This window comes from Lepisma saccharinum, chromosome 1 (genome assembly GCF_977018435.1).
Source record: "Lepisma saccharinum chromosome 1, izLepSacc3.1, whole genome shotgun sequence".
Taxonomy (NCBI): Eukaryota; Metazoa; Arthropoda; class Insecta; order Zygentoma; family Lepismatidae; genus Lepisma; species Lepisma saccharinum.
Genome location: NC_139229.1, coordinates 147,688,964 through 147,715,058, shown reverse-complemented (window position 1 = coordinate 147,715,058; position 26,095 = coordinate 147,688,964). Strand labels below are relative to the sequence as shown.

The window sequence follows — 26,095 nt, the reverse complement described above, 5'->3', positions numbered from 1 at the left end:
CCTCATGAACAGCATGTGGTTTTATTACATTCCAAACATGAGAATTATGAAAATTAAAAATACAATCGCGTGTGAACCCCGCTTAGTCTGTAAATAAAATGTTACTTGCAAAATGAGGGTTGAGTACAACCTGTTGTTGCATCAACTGACAAAATGTCACTCAAGGAACATATTCCGTATCAATGAGACACTGAACTCGTTGGAGGTGGTAAGGGTAAAGTGAATTGCGATGTAAAATTATCGATACACTACTGCACCTTACTGCCACTTGTGCGGCAATTCTCCTCGTCGAGGTTCCTGGAAAGTGTTCTACTGCTCCCAACACCATATCCTCAACTTCAGGCGTAATGCGTACAGGTCTACCTGCTCTCCTACCATGTTTGAAGCTCCCATGTTCTTTAAGGCGCTGATGTACCCTAGTAAATGTGCGACTCTCGGGGTGCCTTCGAGCAGGGTATTTTTCTTGGTACAAGCGTGCAGCCTCCCGGGCATTGCCGTTAGCCAAACCATACACAAAATGCATATCCGCATACTCTTTGTTGCTGTAAGGTTTCATTTTCACTACACAGTCCAGCACAACTGATGTGACTCCCACAGTACGATTAGACTGTGTACTGATTGTATCCGTACAACGTCGTCTCTCGGAAATGTTCTGTTTGATTGCAACGCCACCTCTCGGAAATGTTCTGTTTCATTACAATGCCACCTCTCAGAAATGTTCTGTTTTGTAAACAAAGAGCAAACCTCGGACCGCACAAGGAATAAGCACTCTGTGTTTACAAAATGCAATCAATGACTGCTTGTAACCACACATTTGCACACATTATTAGCATTTTACCAACTAGGATGACGTTTACAAACAATGAAGTCAGTAGTGGCTTGTAATTACACATTCGCGATTATCTCGAAAACGGCTCGTTTGCAGACTCATGTTTACTTAGACTTTTTTGCTTCTATTATTGTGTACATTCACCTGTGTCAGTTTGTGCTATTACGAGACACCCTGTATATAATAACATGATTTCTGAGTTTCAATTTTTACTTAACCTAAAGAGTCATATGTAACAAGCTTTCATGCTTCCAACTGGAAGTAAATAAAACACAAACATTTGCATTGAATTTTTGCCTCACTTAAGGGAGAATTCACACCGAAGAGACACACGACACAAGAGTTTCACACCAAAGAGACAAGGTGCACGTGGCAAGCGACACTTGTTTCTTTGCTCAGTTTGCATGATGATACCAATATAATTGCATTAATCAGTTTATTAGTCACCTGAAAAAATGTAACGAGACATTTTCAAGTCAATGGCCTTGGCCCAAGAATTTTCCTCGTAAATACCTTTACAGTATTTAAGATTTTATGCATGTACCTATGAAATTTAGGTATTGATAAATACATTCTGGCATAATCATAAAGAGTAATAATAGTTTGTTTGTGTGTAGAATTGTTGACAAATATAAAAATAGGGATGACGAAGTGGTAATGTAGTCTCCTTGTAATTAAGTGATCCTGGGTTCGATACCTGGTGGAGGCACATAGTGGCACGGATCCCACTTTAAACTGTAGATCTACTGTATTTGTGCTTAAAATTGACTTATAATAGTTGTCAACCACTTTCAGCAGAACCTTTTGCGGTTCAGTATAGTTGATACCTGGGCATGGTATTGGGTCATGGCCCGGCGGTTAAGAAAGAATGCACTAGAGTACTTTACCATGTTGACTGATCTGTTTTAGACTAAAGTACCTCCATGTGATGTTTTTTTCAAATAAGAGCAGTCACGTCATAAATGGCCAAAACATGGCCTCTTTGCACAAAATTGAAGGCAAATTACAGCCGATAACTGCATCACGAAACTAGATAAAGTGAAAAGAATGTTGTGTTTAAATCTTAAAACATTGTTTAAACATTGTACATATCGATACGTTAGTATATCAACAACTTAGAGGTTCAAAAGTGATGCCAGTTGGGCTCTCTTCTGAGAGTTTATATATAGCTCGTTGGAATGAAGCATTTTCTGCGCATGCGCAAATAACAAACTAAGGTGACACGATGCACAGTATTGAGAAAACGGCCCAGTCTGAGAGAGACATAAGCGACATGCGACATGTGTTGCTTGTCGCATGTCACGTGTCTCTTCAGTGTGAATTCTCCATAAATCTTAGCTGGAGCTGAAACTTGTCTCAGTAGAGACTTTCAAGACAAGTAATAATAATGTTACGAATTACATGTGTTGAGAACTGTAGAGTGCCCAGGAGATTTGTTCATGTACAGTCATCATCTAGCTACATAGCAGCAGCATCCAGTGTCGTGTTTCATTTTGTCTGGTACGGACGTATATAGGGATGGGATAGAATACTGAATACTCGGCTGGTATAAACTGATACAAGCATATCAGTAAAATTACCAAAAATGTTACGGGTCAAATATTTCTCTAAATAGCTTGTAATTTAGCGTGAATTTCCGGCATTTTGCTTATATTTTAAGAATATTAAAAGCTGGATACATTATTTTGACCATGGTAAAAGACTTGCTGTCAGTATTTTGGATCACGAAGGAATAATAATAATAATGAAGAAAAAATTCTTCCAAAATTATGGTAGGTGTGGCATGCCAACAAAAGATGTAAGACTGCCTCAATTCGTGTATGCAATGCACATGACCAATTCTGGCTATGAAATATTGTCTCATCCAGCCTAATACCTGATCTTACACCATCAGATTTCTGGTTTCCTTTTCTCGCATCATTTCTTCAAATCACAACTTCTACAAAAGCAGAATTATCCATCGATAGGAATTATGTGTAAATCTCCATACTGCTGCATAGAAAAAGAGTAAAATTTGTGCCAGAAATCAACAGGATAGCACTTCTGCAATTAAATTAGGGATATTCTTTATTCAACCACCTTCATATATGAGGGAAAGTAATTAAATAATAAGAATTTTATTCAAATGTACATGAAAAAGTATGCACAACAGAAAATGTTATTTTGGGACACAAAATGGATCCTTAGCAAAAACTGTACCTTCGACTTGCACTGTCAAAGAGTAATGAAGTTTTGTGTGTATATGTTTTTTTTTGGGGGGGGATGTTGTCAGAGAGTGTGAAATATTCTGAAATATACAGAAGAATGATGGTTCAGTATGAGACAGTTGTTTCAGTAAGGGGGTAGTGGGTAGAAATATTTAAGAACACAAGACAAAATGTCAATGGACAACTCCGAAGTGGGAGACCAGTTAGTGTGGCAACTGAGACAGTGATATAGTAGATTGAGCAGGAATTCCATAACTGTATGTGAGTTGCTATTGATGAAATTGTCGTAGAATTTAACATGAGTGCCATGAAGGCACATTTAAGAGACGTCGGGGTAGGGTTCCACACATCATCGATCTCAGTCATTTTGGAGGTGATGTGATCTGCACCACACTCTGGCCACCTTTACCCACCAGGGTTACCCAGGTACCCATTGATTTGAGTCTGGGTGGACCCCAGAGCAGCTTTATGTAGGGACAAGGTCGGAAAAATTCTGACTTGAGACCACCCACACTGAGAATCGAAACCGGGTCTCGCGTGGCAGTCAGATGCCTTACCGACTAGATCACCGTGGCTCTACAACATGAGTCATGGCTTTGCATATAGTATTGTCCATGAGGACCTTGGGGTGTAGGAAAGTGTGTAGCAGATGGGTCCCAAGGTAGCTCTCCAGTAATCACAAGTGTACACATGAGATGAGCTATCATGAGCATTTAGACTAAACCATTATGCTTGTGAAGAAGATGCTTTTTTTGATTGAATCGTGACAGGAGGCAAGTTCCAGATGCACCATTATGAACGAGAGAGTAAAGTCAGTCTCCCATGGTATTTAGGTCAGTCTTCACTTCTGGATCAACCTCCAGCTTTAAATTACCATGAGATTTATGTCCTCAATTTGCGAAGACAGCAACAGGGATCTCCCATGGTTCTTAAAAAGGCAGTCTTGAAAATAGTGACTGCACAAATACAACATATCACTTCACAAGTTTAGATGGTAATAACTGTTGAAAAAATGCAGCATATGCAGCCTGTAGCATTGAATGTATGTAACAAATTTTATTTCAAACTCGTATACCATTTTACAGACACACAGTATAAAGTCACTTTCCTATCATCTGTAAGTTAGGACACCCTTATACGAACGCCATATTCAATATTCAGGAAGATCCTATACAACTGCAACTTTCACAACATGATATTCTGGACAAAATTAGAACAGCGAATATTAATTATATTTTACTTAAAAATAACGCTGCAGAAATTAAGAAAGATTATAATCTCAGAAGATTTCTAAAAATTAAGAGATAATTTTGAAGTATTACTTATAAATTATGGAAAGCCAGAAGAGCTAATATCTAAATTATTGCCTTAGGAACACTCAGACAGTTGAATATTACATAGCAACGCAATCAACAAACTCCGGCTATAAATGCTGTGAAATTTCACAAAATCAACGAGACATGTTGGGTATTTACTCATGTGCTCTCACCCCAACTGTCCCGCTAACTGGGTATTTACTCAGTTGAAGACATCGCTGTCTGAGAATCTTTACGGAAACTTGGAAGGAGGAGAGGTATTTACCTAAACCGAAACCAGGGCCTTTCGTTTGGTCGTCATCAGCATCGTCAGCAGTTAAGGTGACCCAGGGTATTCACTCGGGTACCTAATTCTCACCACTAACAAGACATTTGATTTATTCACAGGAATCAGCAGCATCGATAAGTTAATCAAGCTATACCTTAAGGAGGTGCTGGAATAGCAGTGCAACATGAGCTGGTAACATCAAGAGACCAAATAAATCTCGAAGTCAGTGACGTAATACAAAATTATTGTGGATAATAATCTGACAATTAGAGATAAATCTGTTCGAGAAGAGAACAGATAGATTCCAACCTGTAACTTCTGGCGATGGAGTAGGTGTTACCTTCTGCCTTATAAAATTAGTCCGATAAAGAAAGGTAACGATACCTGTGATGTCCAAAGGAGCCGGACACTCGTACGTGACAAGTTGCATTACCTGTGTATTATGATAGCGGTTGCATCTTATAGTGAATCCCTTCTTCATACAGTTTTGAAACTTTTTTCGCAATACAAACAACTCAAATAAACTATGGTGCATAAACTTCACAAAAATATTCAAAATACGGAAACTGCAGGTTTACATTAAGCTTATCATATTCACATTACATGGACATCTCTTTGTTCATAAAATACTTATTGTAGATGTACTTCAAATGCTATAAGCAACATTTACAGTTCATAATTTAAAAACAATCACCACATATCATTAAAGCCCTACAGCATTTCCTACCATGCTATACAGAGCACAGTTTATACGTATATTAAAGCAAACATATGTGATTGTTCAGTTCAAAATATTCATGTGCCACTGTGAAAGTATAATACCAATATCACAGTAGGAAATTTAGACAAGGGGACTATTTGCAATAAGAATTAGCAGACTGTTAATTCAATAAATGAAATGCTTTCCTAAGTCATTTATATAGCTGCCTTGAAATAAACAGTCAAGCATCTATTGCTCTTCTTTATTTTCCTACTTCGGTTGGCCAGTGAGCCTCGATTCTCATTGGTAGTTGATTGGGCTTAAAGACATTCTATCAGGAACTGAGGAAGAGAAAAAACTTTCGTAATCTTGAAATAACAAAGCTGGAGTTTGATCTGAAAGTACAGACAAACCTAATTTCCGTATGAAACTCGATTAAGAGACAATTGATACAGTGGAAGCACCTGTTGCTTTCAGACACAAAAAAATCAAGTCTGCTGGGAAAGTCATTCTTACCATCTGTTCGGATGCCAGTGACCCTGTATTGGTACACTTCCAAGAAAACAGTCAAACTGGTACTTGTATTCGATACAGTGGCATGCTAGTGAACAAATTGAAACCACGATCAAAATACTGGGAACATTTATAAAAAATAGTATTGTTGCTACACGACATACGTACAGTATGTAACATTCTTATTCGTACACATGGATTTTCAAAGAAAATGCTCTAATATCTGAAAGGAAATACACTCTTTTGAAATTGTTTCTTTACAATGCAATAACTAATATCATTAGGAACATAAAATCTTACCCAAATTCTGTATAACCAATGACAATAATAAATTAAATGAAACTGAAAGAGAAACATGCCATTTTTTGTATAACTTTTCTATTCATACACTTAATAATATAAAAGAAAAAAGTATATTCAGAGCAAATTGACTGACAGTTCGCGTATCCTTTGGCTTTAATTACTGCTTGACACCTGTTCTTCATAGAATTAACCAGTTTCAGAGCTTATTTTATTCCACTCGGCTTGCACAACAGTTTTCAACTCTTGTTTGGATTTGACGCCTGCTTTATGGACTTGCCTCTTCAAAATTGCCCATAGATGCTCAATGGGATTTAAGTCTGAACTTTGATTGATTGATTTGGTGTTTTAAGTCCACTTTATGCACAGTAAGGCTAATTGGGACTGGACCTACAGTTTAAAGTGGGATCTGAACCACTATGTGCCTCCACCAGGTATCGAACCCGGGAAGTCTACCACTGTGCCATCGGGTAGGCCCGGATCTGTCTGGACTTTGAGCTGGTGTTTGTAGTAATTTGGGCACATTCCATATTAGCCAATTCATGTTAACTCGTGCCTTATGCTTACTGTCATTGTCTTGTTGGAATCTGTAGGTAGGCGACATGTCCATTTTTTGGCCACTCTGCTTGACATTGTTCTTTAATATGTCCAAATGGACATATGCATCCATGATACCATCAATAAACTGGATGGTACCAACACCTTTGGACGACATACAGCCCCAAATCATTAATGACCCACCACCGTGTTTAACAGTTGGAACTGTGTTAATGTGATCATTGTCTTTATTTGATTTTCTCCAGACCCTATTTATCCCATCTGACCTGTATATATTAATGTTGGACTCGTCTGGTCCTTGTGGATGTGCTCTCTCGCGAATGAAAGTCTATTTCTGCGATTCACCTTATTTACATACGGCCTCTTTCGTGGTATTCTGCCATGATATCCATGCTTCCACAAGGCACGTCGGACAGTTTGATCGGACATCATCTTGCCAGCAACATTTTCTACTAACGATCGTAACTGAGGAACACTTAGTTGGGGGTTTTCTCACACTCTTTTTATAAATAAAGCGATCGTCACCGTCTCTTTTGGTTTTCTCTGCACATTCTGTGTTGAACCTTCCTCTCTAAATTTCTTTACTATGTATTCAGGGTTGCTACGCGACTGGAAAACCTGGAAAACAGGGAAAAGTCAGGGAATTTGGTTGGTCAGGGAAAAGTCAGGGAATAGTCAGGGAAATTTGCATATTTTCTGGAATTTACGCACATTTTGGAGTTGCAGGAGAACCAGTTACAAAATGAACGAACGGTTCATTTCCACTTTCGAATACGGTTCTTGTGATTCCAGTCAGATTCAGTTCAGAAACTTGCTCTTCTTGTCATTATGACTTCTAGTCTGTTATGTACAAAATTATGGTTCCTTTGCATTTCGATTCTATGTTTATTCATTCTCGGATCTAGGTTCTTGGATTCGTTACGACCGTCCGTTCATTTTGCGACTTGTTCTTGTGAACCTGTTCAAGACCGGAATTTGGAGAGGAGTAAGATTTTTTCCTTAGAAAACCAGCGACTCAAGACGAAACCTGCGCACCAGCCATCCTCACAATTTCTTGCTGAAAAAAAATGTTGCTTTAGCTTTGTGTGAGGTGAGGAAATTTCCTTTCTTCAAGAACACACCCGTTCGGAACTCGTTCTCTTTTGATACGTGAAGCGGAGTAAGTTGGTTTTCGAACAGTTCATAAGTTTTGGATCTGCAATAACTGTATACTCCTTGAACCAAAGACAATGTAATACTTTCTGCCTTGAAGAGCCGAATTTCACGTAACTGGCTGTGGTTGACGACACACTGGACGGGTGCGGATGCGGAGTAAACACAAAGGGACTAACTACTTCGTTCCCCCCGTGAACCCGTTCTTTGAATTTGAGTCCTTCGTTTGCGACCCGTTCAGAAGCAACCTGATCAACTAAGCTCCACGACAGGTTAAGTTTACAGCAGGTTTTATGTATTAATCCGCGCGAGAACGGCGCTGAGAATCTTCCGTGCCAGTCTTGCCTCAACCGTCGAGCTGTTCATATCTCATACAGTGAGAAAATCAGCAGTATTGCAGCGGAACTATATTCTGCGCGCACGTTTTGGTCCATATATGCGAAAAGTTGCTGCAAACTTAACCTGTCGCGGGGTATAGTTCATTTGCTTGTTGTCGTAGTTTTTACATTGCAGAGATGTGTTACACCCGAGAAATTAGTGATTTTATGCAATATCTGTGATGTCATTATTCGAATATGCACGTGTTTTGTGCATGTAGAACGAATTTATTTTTTAAAAACTGTTGCGAAATAGAGGAATTAAATGTACACTGGTCACACATTGTTGTTAGGTTAGGAATGTTGGTTCGATGCTGAAACTAATATTACGTATTTTTTGCATGTATAATGAAATTATGCTGAAAAGTGGTGATAATGGGCCAAGTTCCGTTTGTTTTATTACGATTTCATCATGCTACAAATGCAAATTTTACATGGTTCGATTTTGATTTATGTCTTTTAACACATACTGCAGATTTTTAGCCATTAATTAAGATTTTGTCAATATATGCTTTTGTGGTTAGGTTAGGAAGGTCAGGTTTGGTTGTCTAAGAATTAAAATAAAGACCCTGAATGCACTCTCTTATGCTTGCAATAACCGTAAACTACAAGAAAATAATCACTCTACTAAGGTTCCGATTTATTTCTACATTCATTCCCACTAGTTTACGATACTTACTGTCGACTGTAGCTTGTCAACCGGAGAATACCTTGTCCGTGGGAAGCGTGTATGCTTGCGTAAGGTCATTTTGAAGGTTTTTTTTTTCAACATAACTTTTTTCAAATCCAAACAGTGCCCATTATTTTAAGGAAGGTTCAAATTTCGTGTCACAATGATTGCCAAAATTCTATGATAGTCTTCCTGCTAGGAAAATTTGAAAAAAATCATAAAACATTTGGAACTATTACCTTTTTACATCCTTTGTCAGAAAAGTTCCAGGACTGATTTTTTTATTCTTTGCCTGTAATATTCAAACACAAGAAATGCACCTGATATGTGTTCTGAATAGAAATGGCCTTAAAAGTGTTTCCATGTAAACACACTAGGTGGCAGGGCTGTGCTTAGTAGTCCACTGTTTGCCTTGTTGGCGCATTTAATTGGAAGTTACACAAGTGTCGTGATGGACGTGCATTCCGAGCAGAGAGTTAACATTAAGTTTTTGATAAGCTTGGAAACCCCTAGTGAAACATGGAATATGATACAGCATTTGGTGACAAGGCATGATCGAAAAGCCGTATCTTTGAATGTCACAAAAGGTTTCGGAAGGGCAGAGATTCAGTGCAAGATGATTCAAAGACAATGTTAATCCCATTTTTTCGTGCTAAAGGTTTGGTGCACCATTAATATCTGCCTGAAGGATAAACGATAAACAAAAACCTTTATATTGACGTCCTGAAACATTTGCGTCAAGCAATTCTGCGGCGCCGTCCAGATTTGTGGGCATCTGGGCAGTGGTTCTTATTGCACGACAATGCAAGGCCACATACTGCTTTATCAGAGGAGAAATATCTGGCCAAGCATCGTATCTCTGCTCTACCACATCCCCCATATTTACCCGACCAGTTACCGTTTGATTGTTTGTTGTCTCCCAATGTGCAAACACCGCTGAAAGGGAAACGTCATTAAGATATTGGTAGCAATCCAAATGGTTTTGTGACAGATGTGCTGAGAAGTATCCTAGATCAAGCTTTCCCTGCTTGCTTCCATGACCTCCAGAAACGGTGGCATCTGTGTATAGATAGCCAAGGGGACTATTTTGACAAAACCTAGAACCATTAGTTCCTAAGTTGAATAAATTATTTTTTACGAGCTCAGTCCTGGAACTTCTCTGACAAAGGTTGTAATAGACAGATTTCGATGTTTTCCATAATATAAAATTGGTTCCAGCACGTGGAAAACTCAAATAATGGAGATATTTGATTCCAAAGTATGGTCTGCGTAGCGTATATATTTTTTTAGGTGTATGGTTGGTCACCGGCCCCATTCACTTTCTGAATTTCCGAAATATGTACTATTTTCAATAAATTAAAAATATAATCATTAAACTTATTGCATATTTTCTAAAGGTTCATGACCTAATTTTATGTTGTTTCTCATTTGTATTGATATAATTGAGGTTGTATACAGGTTATATTGTAAAGCTTTGATATATGCCACATTTTTTGTTGATTTTGTTTACACCACCTTAATTGTAATGACTTAGTGAAAGTGGGGAAGTAAAATAGTTATTTATTTTTTCATTGAATAGCATTGTATTAATCACTTAGTAAATTTTCAGCTAATAACTGTGTATATTCATATTCATAATAAATAACGTGCCTGCATATTTAATTGAAAAACATGAGGTTCAAAAGCAAAAGTCATGACGACAAACATGTCTGGAAAAATTTAATTTCTGGTCTGGAAAACCTGGAAAAGTCAGGGAATTTCATAATCAAAAATTCGTAGCTACCCTGGTATTGAACTGTGGAGTGTGATTTATTGATTGTTTGTCCAATTTTTCTTAACGAATAGCCTCTAAGGGCCAAATTTATAATAACATCCTTCAGATCGGAACGAAGTTCCTTCACCTTGCCCATTTCGAACACGCTGATAGATAGACAATAGGCCTACAACAATACCTACGCCAGTATTCTGCTTGACGGGGAGCGTGCCTGCATGTTCAAACTTGTTACGAAGTTGCAAACTGCACGAAATCACCCAAATAGTGGTTGCGCTGTATGCGAGGAAGATTGAAACTCTTGCCTGTACGAATAACAATGTTGCATGAAACAGCGTGTTTTTCTCTTTTCACACAAATTATATGCTCTGTTTATACACTTTGAACATAAATTTTTATTGACATTTGTTGGTGAAACCTTCATGAACATTAATTTCCAGGTACGTATGAAAATGATTATATTTACTAGTAGATATGACATTTTTTCCTTGGAAATTCTATGTGTATGAATAACAATGTTACATACTGTATATACAGCTGTGCATACAGTGGATACACTACATGTTCTGAAATTTGACTGAAATCCAGTCTTGACACCATCAGACTTCACTTGTTTGGTCCTTCAACAGAACATTTGTGGTGCCAGAGGATGGCTAAAGGTAATAGAAGTGATGCAAAATTGGTTAAAGGCCCGACCAAGAAGCTTTTGTCTACGTAACCTTGTGGACAGGTAGATCAAGTGTGTTGGAAAGCAGAATGATTGTCAAAATATAAGACAGAAACCATTTCTCTTGTACTCAAGTAGTACTCTTGTAAAAAAAAAACTAACAAAATTCCTGTTCTTTAAGGACTTTCTCTGATATATTCATATTCTTTATTTGTGGATGACATTATGCATGAAATCAATTTGAGTGTTTGTATATATTGCAGGCATTTTATCTCTCTTCTGTGCTAAAGTAGGAGCAAAGAAAGTATATGCAGTTGAAGCTAGTAACATTGCAACTGTGACAAGGGAAATTGTTGAAGAAAATAATCTATCTGATGTGATAGAGGTGAGTGCATGATTCATGACATGATATTCTGTACAACATGTTGGCAACTTTTTTTTTTTAATTACCTATTTTTTCCCATTTTCTTCCACACAGGCTGGTGCCACTAAATATTATACCATTTGCCACATGTATAACTCATATTTTTAAAAAGATTAATGCAGTATTTATATAGAGTTAATCAGTATAGCCTGTAAAGTTGTCTTGAATGGCTTCAACAAGACTCTTCTTCACGGTGGGTGAGGTAAAGCTGGTTTAAATACTGCAGAAATTGTGTTTTTTATGTTTGCATGTTGCATATAGAATTGTTTTTCCAATTAATTTCAAAAGGCCACTGCCGTCATTAACAGAGGTTACAGCATCTGAGGCAGAGATGACACTGCATTGCCCAGGAACAAACAAAATACCTCTTTGTTCCATCCTTCAGATGAACTTGTGCTGAGAAACGGTTCTGCATGTTGCCTAGTTTTTGCTTTGCCTTTTCAAAATAGGAGACACTGCCTAAAATTGTATTTTTTTAAAGGGATAAACGGCTGCCCAGATCAGAGCTAAGCTAGATTCTGTTGTTGAGAAATCTTCTTTATTTAAAACCAGGGGACTTCCCTGATGGTATAGTGGGAACATTGTCACCTTGTAATCAAGGGGTCCCAGCTTCAATATACCAGGTGATGACATAGTGCTTCAGATCCCATTTTAAACTGTAGGTCAGCGGTTCTCAAACTTTTCAAACTGCAGAACCCTTTTCACCCAAAGAGGAGGCTCCAGAACCCCAACATTTTTTCTCGGGAATTACATTTCTGAGAAGAATTGGTTCTAGCTAACAATATATGTACACTTATAGTATTTCTTATGTTTTAAGCATCCAGTAAAAAAAAAAATGCTCAATACTAGTCACTGGGTCAAATTTATAGGGACGTGCTATTTTTCATGGAAAGCATCATAGATCACACTTTGAGAATCACTGCTGTAGGTCCAGTCTCTAATAGCCTTTCTGTTCACCGTTTACTTATGGGTTGCTGAATTTAAAAGTGGTCACACAAAAAATGAAGGTGAACATTGCAGTAGGTGCCCAAATGAGGTGCCAAGTTCAGACATGATAGAAAAGATCCACAAAATTATAGATTGTAAAATTAGAGAAATAGCAGATATTGTGGTAATCTTGACTAAATGAGCTTGCATCTTGCCATTTGTGTTCGATGGGTGCAATATTTACACATGTTAAACTAGAAATGTGTGGATGGCTATGCCTGAGTGTTTGGAGCATTTCAAGCTTTTCTCTTTTCTACGTCTTGGGTTAATCAATACAATGAGGATAAATGATAAACTGATGAGATTGGTGATGGAACAAACAATGACACATATGTCTATGCCTTAACCAATTTTGGAACCTGGGACCTCTGGCCTCATAATGTGTTGCACTGCTACTCCTCCATTGACGAAGGTACTAGCCTACAAAATGGATATTGGGAACCATTAGTTTCAAAGCAGACAGTGCTATTCAGATGTACCAGCTCTGCAGGTTGGTTTTATGTAGTGCAAGCTTAGGTGCACAATGGTAAATTGTGGAAAGTGACCTATTCATGCATTAACATATGATTATTTTTCTTTCTGTCTCTGCTAGGTAATTCACAGTAGAGTTGAGGATGTAACCCTGCCTGAGGATAGGCGAGTTGATGTCATCGTTTCAGAGTGGATGGGATTCTATCTCTTGCACGAGTCCATGCTCGATTCAGTCTTATTTGCCCGTGACAAGTTCTTGAAGAAATCTGGAGGAAAGATATTTCCAGAATATGCAGAAATATATGCTGCTCCCTGCACACTGGAAGCCTTACGGAAAGAGGAATGTAACTTTTGGGATAATGTCTATGGGTTTACTATGCAATGTGTGAAGAAACATGTGTCACAGCTAAAAATGCTCAAGCCTGAGGTTACGGTTGTTCGGGATGGAGAACTATTAAGCGAGGAATCATTAGTGTACTCCATTGATTTAAGAACAGCAAAGGCTAAGGACATTGAGAGCTTCAAGTCCAGGAACTTTACATCGGTTAACAAAATGGGATTGTACGAAGGTGTATGTTTGTGGTTCGTATGCAAATTCCCTGTGGGCGAATCAAAACAGCCTGTGATGTTATCGTCATCTCCTAAAACAAATCCGACACATTGGAAGCAAACCGTTGTTATTTTACCTAAATCCATGAATGTGGAGACTGATGATGTCATTGGTTGGGAGTTATCTTTTGCGAAATCCCAAGAAAATTCAAGACATTACAACATTGAATTCACGATGTTAGACCCAATGACCGAGCGTCATCCAGTGCCTTGCAATTGTCAAATGACCAAGTGCAAAGTAATTCAAGCCTACTTGTCGCAGTATGGTGGAGAGCATGAAAAGGAAGAGAATGAATCTGTCATCGACTTGTGCGATGACAAGGATGAAAATGTTTCAGACTCTGAACTCGGCTGACCACAGATACGTATAATTCATTGTATAGGTTTCTAAGCAAATTTTCTACGTGGATTGTTAATCTTAAGGCTGAATCACATGAGGCTAATTTCCTGTTTGGTTTGCCAGTTGAACTTGGACTAGAGGTGTTTTACTTTCTCGCCTCCTAGTTTTTGCCTCGCATGATACTAGTTACTGTACTTGTTAGTAGTCTTTTGTTACCACAGGGCATTCTTCAGAGCAGACCGGTTAAAAAGATCGGCGGGCAACTTGAAGAAGAATGTTGTAGAAAACTAGCTACTGCTGCTCTTTTCCTTACAATTGCCAAAATGAAAGGTTTAAGAAGAAAAAGAAAAGCATGGCTAGAAATTGGTTCGAAAGAAAATATGTTAATCAAGGTGTACTTAACATGCTTTTAAATTAAATCAAGGATTCATACATAAGATTCGCAGGATTTATTCATTCATTAAAAAAAGTTCAATTAATGATGACAAACATTTAATACACTGGTAATAATAAAGATTTTCATTGACTGTTAAATACGTCTGTCGTGTACAAATCTCATTGCTATGGATAAGTTTCTAAATATTAATGAACACGATTGCACCTCATTTCTGTTACTTTTTTCATCGAACAACATACAACACTAACTAGGAATTAATAAACAAAAGTATTTTCCCTTCCAAACTCTCAGATTATCTTCAACTTCCACTCTGATTGGTTGTTATCACAGCATCTATGAGAGAAAGCCAGTTGCAATTATAACAAGGTCTAGTCACCAAAACAGTTAATCAGCCATAATTTGCAGGTAGGCAACCAGTACAGCGCCAGCTAGGGCATTCCTACTGGAAAACTACTTCCGTGTGATTCAGTCTTTACTTGTTTGATTCTGTTATATATTTAGAATCCATATTCATCATCAGTTCTCACTGTTACGTCATGGTTAAAATATATATGCTTTTAAGGAACAGTTGATGCTTGATGTGCTAGTAATGGTTTGTAACAGGGTATTTGTCACTGGGAATTCTGAAAATTGTCTAGTACAAGGGATGTATGAAAGAAGTCTCCGCAACTTTATATCTGATCAGTAGATGGCAGCACTAGCATGCTGCAAGCACTTTGAATCAAGGTGTCCTGGGTTCAATACCTGGTAGAGGCACGTTGAACAGTGGTTCGAATCTTACTTTAAACTTTGATCTAGTCCCACATAGTCTATCTGTGCATAAATTGCACTTAAAAACAAACTTATGCACGTGTATGTGTTGAGAGAGAGAGAGAGAGAGAGAGAGAAAATTGGACATTTGTGCGAAGTGAAATTTTGGTATTTCATTTCTATCAAGTGCAATTAGAAGAAAACAGTTCTATGTGCATTTGGTGGATGCTGTGATGTCGTAATTTTATTTTCTGTTGAAGTCTTGTCGTCTCATACTTTCCATCATATATTATTTTTTTATTTTACATGTTCTCACATTTTCAAAACCCTGGCTTCAAAATTCAAATCTGTTTTATTTATTTTTTTACAAATCATAATGTATTGTAATCGTGCACACACAATTATGTCATACCTTTATCTTCATTAGATGTGTGTGTGTGAACACAAAATGAAATATTAGCAGTAGTTTAGGAGAAATGATGGGATTATTAGTCGCTTGTTATCATGTCCCACTAATCTGGACATGTTGTAATTAAATCTCTCATTGAGATTTAGAAAGACATTGAGCAGCCAAAAAAATTCAGTGTGAGAGACAGTAACGGCAAATTTGTGGGATGAGAAATGAAGATGATAGTGTGTAAAGTGCAATGATGAATATTCAGTGCATACCTCCCATTTCAAGAGCTACACACAACTACTACTTGCACACTGAAATGATGGTAGAAATGTCAGGGAATAAGTGAATGCTTGTAATATGTTAGTGCTGCCATCTATTATGAGTTACAAAGTCGGGTACATTAATTTTCATTTATCCATCGTAATTAATTGCATATCATTGTGAATTTCTTGCATTGTGAGAAACATAGCATTCAGAACAGCAAAACGTAAATACCCACGTACAAATGTGAGATGTGTTTGTCATAATTGTTTTGTTCTGTGAGATCATTGGCTTAAAAAAAGGCTTCTATGAAGTCATGACACTATTAAAGATCTAAGCAAATAGGTAAATGGCATTGTGTTTAACAGAATTTTTTTTTTTTTGTATCAGATACACCAATAATATGATACGTTCTCATAATAGGGTCAATACTGTCAAATCAGTGTATGGTTAAGAATGCCTGTAATTATAAGTAATTAATCTAACCTATTTTTATAAGGACCAGTACAGATGGTTGGTTATCTCTGGTTGGAGATAATTTAACAATGCCTGCATAAAGCATCTCTGGGGCTCTAATCAAGAGGAACATGGGGACAATCATGAAGGGTTAAAAGCAAGCAAGCAAGCTGCTTCCACCGTGGCCAAGATAGAGAATCTGTTGCCTCTACCCCTTGCAAGGCCTACTATTGTATAACTTTTCTAAGTTTGAAGTAATTTCCTTTTCTCGGATTTCTCCTTAGTGAAATTCTTGTGGAATTTCCCCGTTAGAGGTTGGCATGCTATTCAAAAACTGGGGTCTTTTTACAACAGGCTTTGATTGACATCAAAAATAGTTTATTTTCATCAATCCCCAGTTCATACTATCTGAACCCTAAAATAGATATGCTGTGCAACATTTAGTTAAAAGTTATAATGGCATAAATATTTCTTCATTCTGCAAGAAACCTGGAGCATATTTTGAGATTGGCCTTCATTCTTACCCAAGAAAACTTCATGGCATATGAGCTTTTAGTCATTCAAACATATCATATAAAATTTTATAAAAAAACAATATGAGGGGGTATCAAAAAGTTTTGCCTGTTAAGGTATAATTTGTTTAATAATGAAAAGATTGAAACAATGAACATACATATAGTTTACCTGTAGTGTCCTCTACTCAGAGTTACCCTTCCACACATTTGCCGTCATGCTTGATGCATTTGTGCCAGCATTTTATCCAGCCCTCAAAACCAGTTTGGAAAAATTCCACAGAACACACCCTGCCCCAATGTTCAGAGCTGGTTTAACCTCCTGTAGGTCATCAAATCTCATGCTACGAAGCATAGATTTAGCTCAGACTTAAGTAATTAAGTTCAAAGTGGGAGAAACTGAAAATGTGGACATGACAAGGAGTGGCAGGACATCAAAGTCGTTGACCAACGACGACAGCCTCAGGGATGATGAGCTCATTCGAGAGGATAGACGCATCACCATCCAGGAAATTTCTGATGCAGTGCACATGCCCTATGGGTCAGCACATGCAATTATTGAGAGTTTGGGATACCATAAAGTCTGAGCTAAGTATGTGCTTCATGGCATGAGATTCAATGACCTACAGAAGGTTAAAACAGCTCTGAACAGTGGGGCAGGGAGTGTTCTGTGGAATTTTTCCAAACTGGTTTTGAGGGTGAAACACCTCATACTGCACACACACACTCGGCACGACGTTGCAGTTAACTCAGAATCATACTTGACTACAAAACACCGGGTTCGATGTTGTGACTTTGACTTATACACTCGGGTTCGGGTATATATGTATATAATGAAAGTTAGCGTCGACTTAACAAGTTTATTACACTGGGGTGAAATTAGATATCCACACCAAAAACAGTCACAATATCTCCTGATACGATTTCACTGCACTTCGACGCTCCTGAAGTTCCAGGTTCGAATCTCCTCTGCAAGCATCTTGGAGAGGGAGGACAGGGACCATTCAATTTTTTTTCCAGTGGGGAATAAAGGACCTTATTTTTCTTTTAGGACATTGGGTCGCCTCTGTGTTGACATGGGGACAATAGGGCATTAATGTAACGACTCAAGGAACAATTAAATCTGCCTTCCTATTAAAGAGTAATATTACCAATTAACTGATATTTATTATAAGGTTATAATGGATAAAGCTTAGTTAAACGTTATTTACTTTAATTAATTACTTTAATAAAGCTAAGCTAAAGACAGTAATAAAACACTGCTTATTTTTCCCTTAATGAAAAATTAACTATCGATGAACATCACCCTTCGTATAATCTACGTGGTAGGTCAAGAAATATTGCTATTGCTCGTATAATCTACCAGAGTAGGCCAAAAGATGAAGTTATTTCTGAATCGACTGTTGTGAAATGTATAATCTACTAGTAAGCCAAAGAATACAGATAACCTTTGTATAATCTACTAGTAGGCCATCTCCCAACAACAAATTTTGACTGACAAAAGAGCTTTCATGGTACAGTCACGAATACGTCTGGGATGTAATGATAACATTAAATGTTAATGACGTTGTTACAAGCCAGAACTGTCTGTGACTCTACGTGTTAACGTGCTTTACTAACGAAAGCAACATTAAAAAAAAATACATACCTATAACATGACCCGCTTTATAAATTGATTGATTGATTTAGTTTATTTTACTTCGCGTTTTGTGCCTCTTGGCTAATTTGCAAACATGGGATGAGTGATAAAATGATGAAATTGATGAAAGGACATTCACAAACAACGAAGCCCGAGTGGGATTTGAACCCGGGACCCTTGGCGTCGCAGCGCGACGCTTTATAGAAATTCGATCATACATATACACTTTGATATTGACAGAAACACATATTGAATGACTGTAATAAAATTACAAACAGCTACGTGAGATGGACATGGACAATGTTCGCGAGCCATATAAATTTGTTCAACACAGCTGTTAACCATCTGCGGAGAGGGAGGAGTGCTGGCTGCTGGAAAGACTGCCGCCGCCTCGCCTTGTGCAAGAGAGCTCGTGACTCGTGAACGAACGATGAGGGAGGAGAAGAGTCGCTAAGGCGAGCAAGTTGTTAAGGTGCTTCATGACTCTTCGTGCTGTTAAATGAGTCGTGAACATGCGATGCTCGTGGAAATGCAAGCATGTGCCGCAGCGCAGATCTAGAGTGTATTTTGTTGATTTGCATTCTCACTTTGTTGCGATATTAAACCAGTGATCAAATGTAAAAAAAAAGAAGAATATGTAGATGCACATTGTTACTAACTAAAGGTTGACATAAATATATAGTCTTCTGTGCATGCTATCGTACTTCATAATTTGTATTATCCGCAGCATGAAATGCAAACTGAAACAACATACATGTATATAAAATCTTACTCACGGGACAGAGTAATGAAAACAAGTATGTGCAATAATTTTTTTTGCGTGTGTGTTTACTGTTTACACATATATGTATATCCACACACCCATATTTGTATTTTTGTTATTTTATGCTGCTTTTCTTTAAATTTTAAGTAATTGCGACGACGATGAGGAGGATGTGTGATGATATAGATGAAGGGACACTTGTAAAGAATATATTTTTTCCCAAACCGGGACTAGAACCCAGGAACTTCGGTGGCAAGATCAAATGTTGATTATTTCAGAATCTTGCACATCTAATCCGCTACACACACACACACACACACACACAAGAAATGCAATACAATTTATTAATCTTCAAGGACAGGCTGATACGTTCTGTTGTGTTCGTTTATTTAAATTCAATCATCTGCTTCAACACCTCCTCCCCCCCCCCTCAACCGTTCGGGCATGTGTTTCGAGAAAAAGAAGCTTGACGACTCATTTGAACGACTCTTCTCAGTGAGCGAGCGCTCATGAGTCGACTCACACAAATGAACATCTTGAACCCATCACTAGAGTCAACACAGAACTCACTGGCCAGGGCAGCGTCGCTGCTTATATACAATTCTGAGTGCAGCACCAGCACCTCTAGTGGATACTCGTGAATTACGAGAGTGCTGCTTAACATTGAGTGCTATCTATACAGGTTAACAAAGAACTATTAGAACAAAAATGCTCCCTAGTGACATATGGTAGAACTTCGTTCTCTACCAAGCATAGCAGTGAAATCCTATACAGAAGTGATAACAAAACAGATAAGATTACACAATGCTATTCAACAATAAGAGAACAAATGTGTAACTTTATAACGATCTAGCGGGATTGTTGCAATTGCTCCCTCTTCTGGGGAAAAATTTTGAAAGTTCGACGAAATTTTAATTTTCGTGAGAATTTTGAAAAATTTTTCAAAACAATGTTCCATTATAGTCCACTAAATATTACACTTGACTTTCATATATTCACCACTACACATAAGAGTCCTTTATGTAGATAATTTAATATGTTAGTCACAGTCCTTTAATTATTAGAAGTCCACTAAGTATTACACTTCCTTGACTTTTATATGTTCGTCAACACACTTAAGAGTCCTTTAAATATTAAAAGTCCACTAAATATTACATGTTATACGAGTTGACAGCACTAAATATTACATCTTATACAAGTTGACAGTCCACTAAATATTACTTCTTATATGAGTTGACAGTCCACTAAATATTACATCTTATACGAGTTGACAGTCCACTAAATAATAAGAGTGCACTAGTCCTCATATACTTCTTATCAGTCCTTTCAAACACTCACTCTTCCTTTTTCACTTCCTCTTCAGCACTTCTAGTTTCCTCAACCTGGATATCAAGGGAAACTTCGAGGAATCCGCACTCTTTCCTTCTTCAGAAGTTCCTTAAGTTCGAGGAGAGTCACTTGCATCATGCCAACCAGGTTCAGGACGGACTTCTCAAAGGATACTTGTCTGGTCTTGGAGGGGGAGCTGGCTGCTGATTCCACTTCACAGATTTGCTTAACATTCTTACTAATGCCTCTGTTTTGGTAGTAAAATCTCTGATGAACTTTCTCCTCCAGTTCGCCAGTCCTAGAAACTTCCTCACATCCTTCTTGCATTTCGGTTGAGGGTATTTTAGTATGGTTTCCTTTTTCTTGGGGTCCACTCTTATTTTGTCGCCAGATATAAGGTGTCCTAGATAGATCAATTCTCCTTTCACGAAATCACACTTCCGCAATTTAACTTTAAGACCAACTCCATTTAACTTCCACAGGACTTCTTTAATGTGCTTTAGATGAATTTCAAAATCTGAATCAAAAATCAACAAGTCATCAATGTAAACAGTCAAATATTCTTCTGTTTCTGGTCCGAAAACTTTGTGCATCACTGAAACAAATGTTGACACTGCATTGGACAAGCCGTAAGGCATCTTGAGGAGGAACTCGTATTGTCTGCCTTTGTACGAGAAAGCTGTATATTTTCTACAATCAGGCTTCAAAGGGATCTGTAGGTAGCCTGATGCAAGATCCAAACAGGTGAAGAATTTAGATCCTTTGAACCTCTGAAGTGATTCGTTGATCGGTGGTACTGAACTCTTAGGCACTATCATAATTGCATTTTGCTTTCTGAAATCTAAACAAGGCCTAGCACTGCCGTCTGGTTTACCAACAACCAAGAGAGGATTGAGGTATGGAGAGACCGATGGCTGGATGATGTTCCAAACCTTCCTTAGATTTAATTCTTTCTTGGGAGCTCATCTTTTGGAGAGAGGTACTGGACACGGCGCTCTGTAAACTGGTTCGGCACTAGTTAGCAGTATTTCACATTCTACGCCAATCATGGTTCCTGGCTTTTCTGAAAAGGCTTCATGATACTTAGCATATCTAATAGCCACGAGCGTTGAGAATCTGTCAACAATTCAATGGTACTGACCTTATCCTTTAGGTCAGCAAAGGTACAAGTCCATTCATCTTCTTCTTCCTGAATTCGCTGGACGTACGTTACAATTTCAATGTTAAGTGGACTCCCATTCTCGCTTACTTGAGACTTACCAAAGTACGAACTTACTTTGTTTTCACAGAAACTGATTTCCGCTCCATCCTGCTCCAAGAAAGGTATTCCTAGTAAAAGGTCTGTGCCGAACCTTTCAGAATAAAAACCTCTGTGCTGAACCGCGTTCCTTCAATTTCCAATTCTACTCGTTGGCTCCCACAAACTCTCTTCTTAAGAATCCCAGAGAAATCATCAAGTCTCACCTCTGGTACCTTCTGGATCTTCATCCCAGGTAGCTTCATGGATAACTTCTTTCAAACGGCATGACTTAAGATCGAACACTCACTTCTAGTGTCTATCACACAAGTTACAGGGATGTCTAATAATTTAGCATTAACTATGGGAGATTTATATCTTCTTGACTCCCTAGCAGACTGCAGTTCAATTTTCAGCTTCTCTTCTTCTGTTTCAGTCATGTGGAAGTTTACTTGTAACTCGTGGATATCTTCCGGGCAAGCTTGTTCCTGTAGTGTCCCTTGCCTAAACGGGAACGGCACATCCAGACAAGGTCTTAGTTTGTTTGCGGTGAGGGAGACCTGGACTGCTGATGAAACTCACGGGCCGCAGCAACAGCTTCTTCTTGTTCAGACGTGAGCTCACGATTTCTGGCCTCTGAAGGTTCCATAGATCTGGATCGGTTCCTTCTGGAAGGAGATTGGCTGTTCCTCTGTGAATTTCCTCCCATCGAATCTATATTTCTCTGACTTTGATTAGAATTTCTGTTAAAATTCATTCTAGGCCTCCAAGAATTTCTTCTCTGGGAATTTTCTCTGTCGCTATTTCGTCTAGGCCAGGGTGAATTCCCACCAGATCTTCTCTCCCTGTTCTGGATATTTCTAACCTTAAAGTTTTTCTGCCCATTTGCTTCTTTGTTCTTGATTTCTTCCGCGCTTCAGGATCATCGTAAATATCGAAGTTCTTGAGGAAGTGAGCGAGATCATCTATTGACTTGGGTTCGTGAGCAAAAGAAAGGTTTCGTATCTTATAAGGCAATTGCCCCACAATTAAGTTTATCACTTCCTCTTCACTGAAGTGATCGGCCAGGTTTCGGTATGCTGCATATACATTCCAAGCATAACTTTCCATATTCTCATGGATCAGCCGAGAGTACCTCCTGCTTCGTACTACCGCCAGTTGTTGCTGCTTGGCTTTCCTGGAAGCAAATTCTTTGCGGAACTTCTTGCAAAAGTCTGCGTAATTCTGAAAGTTATCTATGTTAGCCGCCAGCCAATGCTCTGCCAATCCGAAGAAAACTTGGGGTAATAGTTCTAGACGATAATGTTCAGGAACCTGCATTAGTTTGAAGCTAACATTCAGTTCTCGCAAGTACTTTTCTGCGGACTGCGCTTCAATGTCCCCTTTGAACTTAGGGATATGAGCAATGTCTGCCATCCTGGGCATCTTAAATCCCGCTCGCCTCCTTGGTGGAGACTCACTGGAACTGTATCTATCACGTGTCCTCTTTCTATTTTCTACAGAAGCTATCTCCCTTGGATGAGGATCTCCCCTGGATAAATTAGGAGATCCAAACTCTGGAGCATCTGGATTCAAATTACGTCGCTGTGGAGAGGAGTGAGATGATTCAACAATGATGGAAGTCACTGGACGGCTAGATACTGAAGCAGAGATTGTTTCTCCTTTTCTCATCTATCTTCATCATCTTGTTTCTCTTTCTTTCGTTTATCTTCTTCTTTCTCTTATTTTCGTTCCTCTTTTAGAGACAGAATCAATTGTACCACATCACCGATGGAGGGCATGCTGATAGCAATAGGCACTGCTTTAGGGTTGGATGCAGACCTGCATGCCTTAAACACATCATCACCTTCCACCGTGGCTACATCTTATCCATCACAAGTAAAGTGACAGTGTAACGAACATCGGCAACACTAGAAATGATCTTTTTCGTCACCCCTTTCCTCACAGCAACTTCTTTCGAGAGTCCATTATTTTCTTTGATCTACTCCTCAGAACTCTGCCATTAAACTCGCTGTTCATTACACCCGTGTGAATACTTCACACGTCAAGTTTAAGTCTTTCAGGCATGACGCTAAAGTTCCACCATTCTAAGTCTTTTGGGAACGGACACAATGTGCGCCAACAAACTTCTCGAGCAATGACACTAAATTTCACCATTCTGTGTACATCGGGCACATACACACTGTTCCAACAAGCTTCTCGGGCCCCACATTATGGTCTCCAATAACTGAAATGCCCCATACTGCACACACGACCTCGGCACGCAGTTGCAGTAAACTCAGAATCGTACTTGACTACAAAATACCGGGATCAATGTTCTGACTGTGAACATTATTCAGTTTTACCCATGATGTTAGCTCTTCTCTAGCCGGAGATATGATGTACTTATACGCTCAGGATTTGAATATATATATATATAAAATGAAAGTTAGCGTCAACTTAACAAGTTTATTACACTGGGGTGAAATTAGATATCCGCACCAAAAACAAAGTCACAATATCTCCTGATACGATTTCACTGCACTTTGACACTCCTGAAGTTCCAGGTTTGAATCTCCTCTGCAAGCATCTTGGAGAGGGAGGACAGGGACCATTCAATTTTTTTTCCAGTGGGGAATAAAGGACCTTATTTTTCTTTTAGGACATTGGGTTGCCTCTGTGTTGACATGGGGACAATAGGGCATTAATGTAACGACTCAAGGAACAATTAAATCTGCCTTCCTATTAAAGAGTAATATTACCAATTAACTGATATTTATTATAAGGTTATAATGGATAAAGCTTAGTTAAACGTTATTTACTTTAATAAAGCTAAGCTAAAGACCTTAATGAAAAATGAACTATCGATGAACATCACCCTTTGTATAATCTACGTGGTAGGCCAAGAAATATTGCTATTGCTCGTATAATCTACCAGAGTAGGCCAAAAGATGAAGTTATTTCTGAATCGACTGTTGTGAAATGTATAATCTACTAGTAAACCAAAGAATACGGATAACCTTTGTATAATCTGCTAGTAGGCCATCTCCCAACAGTAATTATATCCACAAGCTAAACTGTAGCTTAGAATAATGCGTATGTTCTACCTGGTAGGCCGAGAATTATTGCTACCGCTCGTATAATCTACCAGAGACGGCCACAATGTAAAAAGCCCTCTTGTAATCTTAAGCACACGTGTGCTAGCAATGCTGGACTATTTGCGGGAGCAGAGCTCGACCAAGAGTCTTCGAAGAGTCAACACAGAACTCACTGGCCGGGGCCACGTCGCTGCTTATATACAATTCTGAGTGCATTGCCAGCTCCTCTAGTGGATACTCGTGAACTACGAGAGCGCTGCTTAACATTGAGTGCCATCTATACAGGTTAACAAAGAACTATTAGAACAAAAACGCTCCCTAGTGAGATATGGTAGAACTTCGTTCTCTACCAAGCATAGCAGTGAAATCCTATGCAGAAGTGATAACAAAACAGATAAGATTACACAATGCTATTCAACAATAAGAGAACAAATGTGTAACTTTGTAATGATCTAGCGGGATCGTTGCAATGGCTGGATAAAACACTGGCCCAAATGCATCGAACGTGATGGCAACTGTGTGGAAGGATAACTCTGAGTAGAGGACACTGCAGGCAAACTATATGTATGTTCATTGTTTCAATCTTTCCAAAACTTCTTGATACTTCCTCGTATTATAACGGGCAGTGTTTCAATTTCATGTCTGTCAAACCTTGCTTACCTGTCGTTGTGCCTTATATTAACAAATAATTGTATTTTGTATATTTCTGTTAAATATTTTGTTGAGATGTCTTAACATATTTGTGCAGAATGTTTTCAGCTGTTACAAAAATCCAAAATAAGGAGAGAAAAAAAATGTTTCCTGTGTCAGCAGCTGGATTAAAATATTGTGGCTGAAATTGTTATACTAATAAAGGATTGTTTTCAATTTACATCTTGTTTGTAAATTCTATGTCATTCACCTCAGTATTTGCAAACCACGTGTGTGTGTGCTTAGTACATAGATATTTTCGATACCAGATTTCAATGTTTCATACATGCTGAATATACAATGTGGAAGAAAGTCATTGCACACCCTGGTTTCAACTGTGAAAGGAACTCCTTATGGAAAAGAGTACAGACGGGTATATATAATATGGCAGCAGGAGGCTTCTCAGATCATTCACTGATAAAATGACA

The 26,095-nt window shown here is 38.4% G+C and overlaps 1 protein-coding gene across 2 annotated transcripts in view; it reads left to right on the top strand.

The window, feature by feature from the left end:
- The window catches only part of LOC146002355 (uncharacterized), a 35,426-nt gene extending 9,578 nt beyond the window's left edge, over nt 1-25,848 (top strand). For both annotated transcript variants that reach the window (XM_083140082.1, XM_083140086.1), the window contains exons 4-5: nt 11,592-11,713; nt 13,332-25,848. In XM_083140082.1, the coding sequence (XP_082996208.1) occupies nt 11,592-11,713; nt 13,332-14,174 (965 nt within the window). In that variant the 3' untranslated portion in view covers nt 14,175-25,848. The remainder of the gene's footprint in view (nt 1-11,591; nt 11,714-13,331) is intronic.
- Nucleotides 25,849-26,095: the final 247 nt, after the last annotated feature.